Raw genomic sequence first — 12,816 nt, forward strand, 5'->3', positions numbered from 1 at the left:
CTGGATGAACTCCAAAGCACCCAAGGATAGACAGCTGTAGAGATTTCAAATTAGGGAATACAAAAAATATGATTAGAACAGAAAAACAAACATACTACTCTCATAGAATTACTAACAACTGCTACTCCTCTCAGGTGTTGTTTCAACTAGTAAAATCACAGATGGAAGAAAATACAAATCTCTCCACCAACGCCTTTGCTGACCCCTTTCAGGCCAAAACGTGGATAACCTGCTGAACTCAACTCTATAAAGATGACCGCCCCCACACAGAGGAAGGAAAAACCATGTCTGGAGGACAGCAGTCCAGCGGACTGTGACTGGGCCTCCTTCAACATGTTAGACTTTCAAGAATTCAGATCTACATTGAACAAATTTGCCAAGGGCTCCTGTACCCTCGATCATTGCAAGGCAGAATTACTTAAAGAAGCTTTTCCATCAATAATAGCACACAAAATGATTATACAGAACATTCTAGATACAGGACACTTTCCTAGAGAGATGGGTCGCTTTGTTCTATCTCCACTCTTAAAGGGGGAATGTCTAGATAGAACTTCACTAAATAATTACTTCACTAAATAATTACTACCCAGTGACTAATATTCCCACACTTATGGAGGCAGTATTGGCTATACAACTCCAGAACTTTCTAGACCAGCACAATCTCCTGGACCATTCACAATCAGGTTTCCACCCAGGCTATAGCACAGAAGCATTAATAGCTGGGCTCCTACCTGAATCCCACCTACTGCTCAAGAATGACCAGCAAATCTTCATAATGCAGATGGATCTATCAGCTGCATTCGATGCGGTGAAACATACTTTTCTACTTGAGATGTTAGCTGAGGTAGGAATCACAGACACAACTATCAGATGGTTCACGGGCTTCCTACAACAAAGATCAGTCAAGTAAAATTGTAGCATTCATTATCCCATTCCTGGTCTACGAAATTTTGGGTCCCTCAAGGATCTCCCCTATCTCCCATTTTCTTTAACTTCTATCTGAGAGACATAGGGGAAGTGCTGGAACTATACAGGATCAATTTTTTTCCATATGCAGATGACATCATTTTTCTCTTCACTTGGACTGATCTGCATTCCACTTACGCATTGACGAATTAAGTTTTCAACTCACTTTTATCTGGATGGACCTTATCATGGCCACTCAAACTCCATTACAGGCAAATGCTTCTACAAACTGAAGCTACTCCACCATATCAAACATCTCCTGGACACAAAACACTTCCAGATAGTGGTTGAAGCACTAGTCTTAACAGTTATTGATAAAATTGAACACTTGGCTTTTCAAATACTATGCGCCACTAATGAACCCAACCTAGTGACTATACAACTCCCTGATTTGCCCCAAGGGCCTATAAGGAGAGTTGAGCAAGAACCACAGACAAATATATATAAACAAAAGATCTGGCCATTCCATTAATCTGTTACTTCTATTTGGCTACCATGTGCTACATTGTTCTCACACACACACACAAATTAACTATGTTTCCCTTTGTTCAATGTAACGATATTGCTCTCTTGTTTCAATGTAATGGTTCTTAAGGTTTTGTGAGTTTCAACAGTTCAACCTATTTCTGAATCTGGATTTGTTCTCCGCCTAGAACTTAAAGGTTAAATGGACTATAAATGCCAAAATTCAATTTAATTAAATTAAGAGATGGCACAACCCATGGGCGTACATTTGGTGAAGTAAAACATCCTTTTCGAAAAGGAAACCATGTAGGGGAAAAGAATCCAAGTGAACACGCAATAATTTGAATGCAGATTAGATATCCACCTTTGCTAACGGGGCACCCTGCTCACAGCGATAGACCAAGGATAAAACTAAGTCAAAAGAGGTGTAACATATTGCTCAGAGCTGCCGCGGGATGCCATCATTAACTGATCGACCAGGAGGATAAGAGAGATTATGGATCACTTGAAATTTGCCTGGCTCCTTTTTTGGAATAACCACTAAAAGGGATAGCCCAAAAAAGAGAAAGGCCTCTGCTGGAGGGGGCAAGCAATGTGCCCCAGGGTCAATTCTTCGCTTAATTTCCTGGCAACAGTCTCTTCCCATCATCCTGCTTGATGGGGCATTCCCAATAGCAGATGTTCATGGAACAGGATGACAAAATCCTCTGAAAGCCCTGTTGAAGACTAAACACTGTCTTACTCTATCAATAAATACAGTAAGCTACAGGTGTAGGGCCTCAACCTTCACAGGGGTCAGCGCACCTGAGAAAGCAGAACTATTTCCCAGAGGGGCAAAGCAGTAGCTGAGGGTCCCTTAGTACACTTGGAGGCTGAATGACCCTGGTCGAAGGTGGAGCACGCGTGTCTGAATTTGCAATCAGAGAAGGGCAAAGAACTTTGTTAAAGCACCAACAGAGGTCAATGGGGCCATTGGTGATTGGAGTCCCAGCATTCTCGCAGGTTGAACAAAATGACCTGGATGTATCAGGCCCTGCCTTAGCTCCCACTGACGTGGCAGACCTAAGGACCTGGATGCCACATGAGTCAACCAGAGGTTGATGTCCTGAGTACCCCAGGACATATGGAGGTTCTCCTCCATGTTGTCATGGAATGTCTCTTCGTGTTTGAGCCAGTTCCAGGCACTAAAATGCTGATAGGCATCCAACACCATATCTGCATAAGCCAAGAGCAAGCCATAGTGACTGGGGTCATTATGACCCCAAACACTAGCCAGGAGGAGCAATAATCAGACCAAATTCATGATATTTCTAGAAAATTTTCTATTTCTCGGGGAGTTTCACCCTCATCTTTGATCTTCTTATTATTACCCTGTTTCACCCTGCCCTCCATCAACTTGAAAATTATCGATGCAAATCCTCTTTTTGATCTTCCTCCTGAGAAACTTGGGTACCTGTTCCCATGATTCAATAAGCATATCAATGCTGGGGTGCACCGCCTGCCATCTTACCTGCCTGCAACGCTACAGACCCTGAAGTGGAAGGATAAGGAAGAAGAGGTATCAGAAAAAGAATTAGAAGAACCCCTATGTCTTGTGCCCTATGCCTCTCATTCCTATCTTCAGAAAGCCCACCCTGTTATTAGTAACATCCAAGAAACCTAAACCAGAGTGGGATACCATGAGTGAGGCAGGGCTTGGGGCCCAGATAAAGTGTCACCATGCAGCAGATTAGGGTGAGCAGAATTAATGTTTATTAAAGGTTTTGGGAAGGGGGTTCTGTTCAGTTCACAGAGGATGGAGAAATCAAATGCAAAACCAGTGTTTGAACAGAAGAATGCCCTCTGTGGGCCTGCTCCTGCAGGACCACTGCATGCACTACAGTACAGTCTCTTGGTAAGACAATACTTTCTCTTGACTCTGGCCTGGTTCCCAGAGTTATCAGTACAGTATTTAGTTCTTCACCAGCCAGCCTGCCTCAGGCTGGATCCAACATACAAGGTCCAAGTTTCACTTGGCCTACCTGACTGTTTCAGTTCCTTCCCACAAGTACCTGATGGAGTATAAGCAGTAAGTCTTCACTCCTTCCCAAGTTCTCAACCCCACTCTGCCCCTGCATTTTATAGTTCCTGGGTCTGCTTCACTCCTCCTGTCTCACTTTCTCCCTGGGCGGGGCTAAGGGTTTTAAGGTGGCTGCAATAGTGAGGGATCCTTCTTCAGGGTGATGGTCTGTGTTCTGTATACCACCTCACACAGAGGTGTGAATACATAGAGGGAAGCCTCTATCCCATGTGTAGCCTAAAAACAGAGACAGAGGAAGGAGGGGAGGAAAGGGAATCCAGGAAGATAACTTAAATTGGAGGCTAGTACAAGGTTGCTTCAGTTTGCCAGTCTTATAGGGAAAAAATGGACACAAGCAGGCAAATTAAGTGATACCTGGCCAAGGTTGCCACTGTCCTTAAAGTTACCATAGAATAAACAATTATACAGAGCTGTGATGGATACATGTCTGTTATAATTATCTATTTGCTGAACATCAGTTTCCACCCTGATTTTTATAATATTACTAGTAAAAAAGGCCCATTTCTGACACAAATGAAACGGGCACTAACAAGGTTTTATTCGGCTCCCCTGCAGCCACCCATGTCCAGCGACCCTCCTCTCCCCCTGCAGCCACCCATGTCCAGTGACCCTCCTCTCCCCCTGCGCCCACTGCAGCCAGCCATGTCCAGCAACCTCCTCTCTCCCCTGCCCCCCTCCAGCCACCCATGTCCAGCGACCCCCTGCCCCCCCTGCAGCCACCGATGTCCAGCGACCTTCTGCTCTCCCCTGTCCCCCCCTCCAGCCACCCATGTCCAGCGACCCTCCTCTGGACATGGTTCAGCTGTGAGGCATGTCCCCCCCCCCACCCCGGGTTCTGAAGTTGGCATCATAATGGCTATGGTAATGTCAGCCTGATCTATGGAGCATAGCAGACCAACTTGGAATGAGCCACGGTCCCAGGCAAGTCAGAACGTTGCAGGTGAGAATTATTATATAGGAAGACACTCCAGAACATCTTTTTTGGTCCTTTAAGTTCTTAGGTCTTTGATTTTGTGATTTCTCGCAGAAGACTCCGACACATACTGCAAGGGGCAGGTAAAACTACATTGCATAATCATCATCTGTGTGATTGAGAAGGTTTTACACATGTCACATGTCTTGAAGAATATATGTAAACCCTTCCCAAGAAGAATAGCGAATGGTGACTTTCAGTAAGTCTGTGAATTCAGTCACCTTATGAGAAGGGATAACTCAAGCTGCAGACACTGTGCTTTGCAGCCGGCCGTCACTGCTCCCCCTGGCTTGGCCCCTCCCGTGTTGCTCCTGTGCTCTGGTGCTCAGGACACTATGGCATTGTGGCAGCAGCAGGCAGGGAGGCGATGCAACAGCTCTGGTGAAGAGGGAGGGCAGAGCAGGGGCTGCCGGAGTTTACCAACCCTCTCCGGCTGAAGATCCCGTTGGCACTCATTTGCGTTCAGGCGAACATCGTTGGCAGGAGCAATTCACAGGCGATTGGCGAGCTGGCACTGCAGGAACCTGGAGGGCAGTGGCAGTGCCCATCTCTCTCCTTCTTTGTACAGAAGCCACCTCTGCCCCCTTTGGATCCGGGGAAGGGAGACTGACAGACGCTTCCGAGTGTTGTGGCGGAGGCGATCGGAGCCCGGGGCTGGGGAGAGCTCTCGGAGGCTCCAGTTTTGGGGGGGGGGGTGGGAGGTGGGGGGTTGACTGTGGCCATTGACCTGGACGGGAAAGGAGAAGAGCAAGAGAGCGCCGGGGAGCGATGCCTGCAGCCCGGATCCGCGAAGCTCCAGCACTCGCGCTCCTCTCCGTCTTGCTGATCGCTTTCAACTTTCAGATTTGCGACGCAGGTAAGGAATTACACGTACAAAATATTCTTTTTCAAAACACATTCAGCCTTAACTAACCCTACTATTGCGTTGATGGTTGTGTGGATATTAAATTGATTTCGCTTATCGGTTTCTCAGTGAGCAGGTTGTTCTGGAAAAGAGGTGAAAAATACCAGTGTTGCATCTTCCCGTCATTTTGTGCAAGACTTGTTTTTCTTTCTTTTTTTTTTTCCCTGCGTGTAACCAGAGGATCCGCTGTGAACTTTTAATAACAGGGTAGATAGAAACGGAGAAAATACAGCTTTGCTCTCTTTCCCCCCCGAGTATTACAGATGTGAATTCTTTCAGAATGTACCTTAAACGGAATCCAAGGAAGCTTGCAAATTATCTGAGATTTTGATTTGGAAATGAGGGGACTAGTTTAAAAAACAATTTCCCGACCTATCATTCTTGCAATAAAAGTCTGGTGTGCAAACTTTGTCTCCCTCCCCCAGCCAGATTCCTAATATTTCAGTAGCTTACATTTTAATTTTAAACCTAACTGTTTCTAAGAATGTAGGTAAACTATATATGGAAGGACATCAAGCACCCTTTCAAATCTTGTAAGAGTTGCTTTTTTAAAACTTTTATTTCAGGAGGACCCCAATCATAAATAGGTGCTCCACTTTTGCTGTTAACCCTCACGGATGACGCCAAAAGTGACATCCCAAATTTGTCCCCTCTGTGCTGCTGATCTTAGAAGCTTTTAGGGACTTCGGTGTTGCACTTTTCCAGTCCTTAGAGCCAACTGCTCGGCTCCTTTATTGTCTACAGCAGGTTGCCTGATGCAGAATAAAAACAGAAGTAAAGTAGTGATGGGCAAAACCCAAGATTACCTGTGGTCTGTGGAATTTAGTCAATCAGACCTTCTGGTACTTAATTGCCCTTGTAGTTTATTTTCTCATGACATTCCTGGGCTAGTCTATTTCGCTCCAACTGCCGGACCACAAGTCCAGCTGCTAGCCACTCAGCTCTTGAATCTTTGTGTCTGCCTGGTACACAGAAATGTCTCATTACAGGCCATTTGGCGGATCCGAGTGAAGGATGTAGCTGTGTGGAATGGACAGTAATTGAACTAATTGCCTCCCCTTTATCATTCCCACATTCTTCTGCACTGGCACGGAGGTGGAGGGGAGAAGGCAAGGGCTTCTTCTTGGCCTGCATGATGCTGGGGGGGGGGGGGGGGTAGCTAGAAGTACTGGGCTGCTTGAGCTTTCCTGGAGGTGGTCCCTGCATTCCAGCCTCGTCCTGAGGTAAAAGGTTGCTTCAGTTTGCACCCTCGTATAGGGAAAAACGGACACAGAATTATTTGATAAGGCAGGCAATTAGATGATACCTTCCAAGGTTGCCGCATGCCCTTAAAGTTACCTTAGAATAAACAATTGATGGATACGTGTTATGATCATCTATTTGTCTGAATATCAGTTTCCACCCTGATTTTTTGCACTATTACGACACTCCAGACCCATCTCTTCTGGTCCTTTAAGTTTTTAGGTCTGGATTGCGATTCCTCGCAGTATACCAGGCATAGTGCAAGGGGCAGATAAAACGCACCCTTGACATTCTCCTAATACTAAATTGCATATCATACTTTAATTTACTAGGCATAGGAGCCGATTCTGTGGGTGCTTGAGCACCCCCAGTATTGAGAAAATTCCTGTATGTGTCGAGGGAGGGTTTATTTCCATTGGGCTTAGCACCCCCAATAATTACGACAAGTTGGTTCCTATGACTATAGGTGGCTTCGTGGCTAGTTGAATCATGTTCAGAGACAGATGCATTTTTGAAGTTGCGGTGCGGGTGGGGGGGGGGGGATAATCATCGCTTGCTTGCAAGAGAAAACTGGAAAGGGGGCGTTGAGAAGGGGAATGGGATACAGAGAATCTGTGTGGCTAGGTAGCTTTAACATATGTCTTGGTGACTATGTAAACCCTTCCCAGGAAGAATACTAAATAGGGTCTTTCAGCAAGGCTGTGAATTCATTCACCTTCTGGGAAGAGAGAACTCAGGCTGTAGGGACTGTGCTTTGCAGCCGGCCGTCACTGCTCCCCCTGGCCTGGCCCCACCTGGGCTGCTCCTGGGCTCGGGCGCACACGGGACACTTTGGCATTGTGGCAGCAGCAGGCAGGGAGGCGATGCAACAGCTCTGGTGAAGAGGGAGGGCAGAGCAGGGGCTGCCGGAGTTTACCAACCCTCTCCGGCTGAAGATCCCTTTGGCACTCTCACTGCGTTCAGGCGAACATCGTTGGCAGGAGCAATTCACAGGCGATTGGCGAGCTGGCACTGCAGGAACCTGGAGGGCAGTGGCAGTGCCCATCTCTCTCCTTCTTTGTACAGAAGCCACCTCTGCCCCCTTGGATCCGGGGAAGGGAGACTGACAGACGCTTCCGAGTGTTGTGGCGGAGGCGATCGGAGCCCGGGGCTGGGGAGAGCTCTCGGAGGCTCCAGTTTTTGGGGGGTGGGTGGGAGGTGGGGGGTTGACTGTGGCCATTGACCTGGACGGGAAGGAGAAGAGTAAGAGAGCGCCGGGGAGCGATGCCTGCAGCCCGGATCCGCGAAGCTCCAGCACTCGCGCTCCTCTCCGTCTTGCTGATCGCTTTCAACTTTCAGATTTGCGACGCAGGTAAGGAATTACACGTACAAAATATTCTTTTTCAAAACACATTCAGCCTTAACTAACCCTACTATTGCGTTGATGGTTGTGTGGATATTAAATTGATTTCGCTTATCGGTTTTCAAGTGAGCAGGTGTTAGGGAAAAGAGATGAAAAATACCAGTGTTGCATCTTCTTGTCATTTTGTACAGGATTTGTTTTCTTTCTTTTTTTTTTTCTTGCGTGTAACTCACAAACCGGAGGATCGCTGTGAACTTTTAAAACAGATTGGAAACGGAGAAAATATAGCTTTGCTCGTTCTATCACTCCCGGGTATTGCAGATGTGAATTCTTTCTAAATGTGCCAAAGCCTTAAAAGGAATCCAACTGATTATGATAGGCGAAGCCTGCAGATTAGCTGAGATTTTGATTTGGAAATGAGTGGATCGATTTTAAAAGACAAATTCCTGACCTATCATTCTTGTAATAAAAAGTTTGGCGTGCAAACTTTGTCTCAGTCCCCCAACCAGGTTCCTAATATTTCAGTAGCTTACATTTATTTTTAAACCTAACTGCTTCTAAGAATTAAGGTAAACTATGTGTGAAAGGGCATCAAACACTTGCAAATCTAATAAAAATGGCTTTTTTTTTTTTTTAATGCTCCACTTTCGGTGATAACATTCAGGGACGGATGCCCCAAATTAGGGTGATGCCAAAGTGACATCCGAAATTCGTCCCCTGTGCTGTTGATCTTAGAAGCTTTTAGGGGCTTCCATGTTTCCAGTCCTTATATCTTACTGCTCGGCTCCTTTATTTTCTGCAGCAGGTTGCCTGATGGCAGAGTAAAAACAGAAGTAGGAATTGTAAAGAAGTGATGGGCTAAACCAAAGATCACTGAGGTCTGTGGAATTGGACAATCAAATCTTCTGGTACTTTATTGCCCATGTATTTTATTTTCTCATGGCTAGTCTGTTTCACTCCAAGTCTCTCCGCTCCTGGATCTTTGTGTCTGGTACACAGTGAGTTCTTGGCAGAGTGTCTCATTACAGGCCATTTGGCTATCTGAATGAAGGACGTAGTTGTGTGAAAGAGACAGTAATTGCACTAATTGCCCCCCTTTATCATTTCCACATTCTTCTGCACTGGGGGGGGGGGGGGTTGGGCTTCCTCTTGGCCTGCAATGTGCCATGTTTCAGGATGCTGGGGGGGGGGGGGATGCAGTTGAAAGTACTGGGCTGCACTGAGCTTTCCTGGGGGGGGGGGGGGGGGGAAGGGGACTTGATATACTGCCTTTCTGAGGTTTTTTGCAACTACATTCAAAGCGGTTAACATATTTCAGGTACTTATTTTGTACCAGGGGCAATGGAGGGTTAAGTGACTTGCCCAGAGTCACAAGGAGCTGCAGTGGGAATCGAATCCAGTTCCCCAGGATCAAAGTCCGCTGCACTAAACACTAGGCTACTCCTCTATTCTGAGGCTGGTACATCCCATGCATTCCAGCCTCCTCCTAAAGTACAAGGTTGCTTCAGCTTGCCCATCTTGCACTGCTGTATAGTGGGGGGGGAAAAAACAGAATTATATGATGAAGCAGGCAAGTTTCGTCCTTTACATTGTAAGCTCCTTTGAGCAGGGACTGTCCTTCTTTGTTAATTTGTACAGCGCTGCGTAACCCTAGTAGCGCTCTAGAAATATTAAGTAGTAGTAATTAGGTAATACTTGGCCAAGGCTGTAGCACTGGCATTAAAGTTACCATAGAATAAACAATTATACTGAGCTGCGATGGATACATGTTATAATGATCTATTTGTTTGAATATCAGTTTCCACCTTGATTTTTATAATATTAAGACACCCCAGACGATCTCTTCTGAGCCCTTTGACCCTGTGATTCCTCACAGCACACCTTGAGGCATAGTGCAAGGGGCAGGTAAAATGCACCCCTGGTATTCTCCTAATACTAAATTGCACACCATACTTCAATCTACTATAGGTGGCTTTGTGGCAAGTTGAATCATGTTCAGAGACAGAGATGTGTTTTGAAGTTGTGGCGCAGAGGTGGGGGTTAATCAACCCCTGCTTGCAGGGGGAAAGCTGGAATGGGGGCAATGAGGAATGGGATACAGAGGAGGATCTGTGTGGCTGGGAAGGTTTTACATATGTCTTGGTGAATTAATGTAAACGTTTGCCATGAAGAATACTAAAGGGCGTCTTTCAGCAAGGCTGTGAATTCAGGCACCTTATGGGGAGAGATAACTCAGGCTGCAGGGACTGTTCTTTGCAGCTGGTTAATAATGCTTAGAATAAAGATGCATTCATACAGAAATAATAAGCTTGGATCTCAGTAGGAGTGGAGGAGCTTAGAACATGGGGTATGTAGGGCAGGGCTGCTTTGCTCAGCAACTTTTCCTACACTTTAATTTTATTTTTTTTTTTTTTTTGAGGTGGCTGCACATGTTATTAACCGTTGGAGCAGGGACCCGTTCGACCAGGCATGCCCCCCCTCCCACTTACTTTGCGTCCCCCCCCCCATACTTCATCAATCAATAACTCTTCTGCACACAATTGTGGGATAACCATAGGCTGCAGCTTGATTAATTAACAATTTAAAACGTTCAATTAACATCAGTAAAGGATAACCCCCCCCCCCCAGCTACAGTCATCAAAGCATAACATCACAGCTGCCCCACCCCCCCCCCTCCACTGCTCGCCTTGATAGCAAAGCAGCAACTTCCACTTCCTGCTGCCACTGCAACTCTTCCTCTTCCCGGCTCCGCCTAACAGCAAGAGCCCTGGCCTGTGTGGACCTCCACACATTATTCCGGGTCACCCAACCGCATTTAATGCCCTGGCTCATCCCCATGAGCCATTGCTCCTGTAGCTCAGAGTTTTTGCCGCTGCGACAAATCCAACGCCATTCACCTGAAAACAGAATTCTACAACACGACAAAGGAAGCCTCGCCCCCTCAATTAATGTGAGGGCGGAGGGAGGGCAAAGCCGTCTCCAAGGATCAGGAAACGCCCTGAGCCTCGGAGGAAGCCCAGCCTTTATTCCCTCCCACTGCCCCGCCCCCAGCAACCTCTCCTCCAATCAGAAGCAAGAATCAGGCTCAAGGGCTGGCTGGCTTCTTTCAAGCCAACCAATCCTTCCAGCCCCCGAGTCCTCCGGCCGAGAACACTAACCCCCCTCCCCCCACGTACTCTCTCCTTCCTGCCCAGAACCTTCCCGAAAGGGCCCAGCCCTCGTTTAACTGGCCGAGACAAACTTTTGGGCCTTTCTTTCCTGCTGTTGCAATTAATTTTATACAAAATCCTTGGAAAAGGATTGGTGACTCTGGGAAGGACAGAACAGGCTTATCCTTTAATAGCTTCTTTTTTTTTTTTTTGTATTCGGTATGTAAGTTTTCAGGTGTGGTTTAGCCTTTACCGTAATACTATGTAATCATGATATTATTGAGCAAGATCATTAATGCATGGATGTGTTAAATATGCATGATTGGAGGAGTGACCTAGTGAGTAGAGCACCAGCGTTAACATCTAGATTTGGCAGGTTCAAATCCCACTGCTGGTCCTTGTGACTGTGGGTAAGTCACTAAGGGGTCCTTTTACTAAGCCGCATAAGTGCCCAATGCGCATTAATTTTGAGTTACCACCTGGCTACTGCGTGGACCAGTGGCATAGCTAGGTCGGGCGCCAGGGGAGCAGCCGCTCCCCCAAAATGGAGTTCTGCCTGCGCCAGCTCCTATTTTTTCTCAAGTCGGTTGCATTGAAAATGTGCACCGTCAGAAGTCCGCTCTCAGTGCCGCTTTTGCTCCCCTGTGCCGTCAACTTGGCTCCGCTTCTGGCGTGGATCTTGTGGTAATTTCATTTTTGACGCACGTCCGTTACGCGCACTGGAAAATATTTTTATTTTCCGGCGTGCAGGCGGTAATCGGGCGCTACTCAGAATTTTACACATGTAGACCATTACCACCCAGTTACCTATGTGAGACCTTACCACCCGAATCAATGGCTAGAGAGATAAGGTCTCAGACCCAAAATGGATGCGTGAAAATTTTCATGCAAAAATGTAAAAAAGGCATTTTTTTACAGGTGTGCTGAAAAATGATTCTGCGCACACCCAAAACACGCGTCTACACTACCGAAGGCCATTTTCAGTGTGCCTTTGTAAAAGGGCCCCTTAACTCTCCATTGCCTCAGGTACAAACTTTGGGCCCTGTTTACTAAGGCACACTAGCATTTTTAGCACTCGTTAGGGACACCCTTATATCACGCCCTAAAAATGCTAGTGCACCTTAGTAAACAGGGCACTTAGATTGTGAGCCCTCCAGAGTAAGACAGGGAAATACCCAGTGTACCTGAATGTAACTCGCCTTGAGCTCCTACTGAAAAGGTGTGAGTAAATCCCAAATAAAGAACATGAAATACATCTCAGGAATGACCACCAAGACCCTGTTGATTAACAAAAAAAAGTAAACCAATGTGTGTGTATAAATATTATATACAGAGAACATTTTTTCAAAGGATGAATGAATATATGCATAAGTATGTGTGTGTGTATATCTGTATCTATATGTTCCTTGTGAAAGTTCAAGTGCTGTAAAACCTTTCGCAAAACACAGCAATATTGTCTTTCCCGAACTGGCTTATGATTTTGACCTCTTTAAAGATGAACAGCTGAATGTCAGGCAATTAGGAAATTAAACATGTCAGCATATGTCTTTTGAGTACAGGCTGGAAGCATTAAAAATCAGTTTGCAGTCCTGCGCTTCTAGCAAGAATAATCGATTCATGAAACGAAAAACAAATCTATACGTGGAGTATATATATTTTTCTGGCAGGCTTCGAGGTTAGCTTTTGCACCGCCCT

General features: G+C 46.1%; 1 protein-coding gene across 3 annotated transcripts in view; it reads left to right on the plus strand.

Annotated features, from left to right (window-relative positions):
• Positions 1-7,889: 7,889 nt before the first annotated feature.
• Positions 7,890-12,816, plus strand: part of UNC5B (unc-5 netrin receptor B) — a 457,404-nt gene continuing 452,477 nt past the window's right edge. For all 3 annotated transcript variants that reach the window (XM_030203413.1, XM_030203415.1, XM_030203414.1), the window contains exon 1: positions 7,890-7,981. In XM_030203413.1, the coding sequence (XP_030059273.1) occupies positions 7,894-7,981 (88 nt within the window). In that variant the 5' untranslated portion in view covers positions 7,890-7,893. The remainder of the gene's footprint in view (positions 7,982-12,816) is intronic.

This window comes from Microcaecilia unicolor, chromosome 5 (assembly GCF_901765095.1).
Source record: "Microcaecilia unicolor chromosome 5, aMicUni1.1, whole genome shotgun sequence".
NCBI lineage: Eukaryota > Metazoa > Chordata > Amphibia > Gymnophiona > Siphonopidae > Microcaecilia > Microcaecilia unicolor.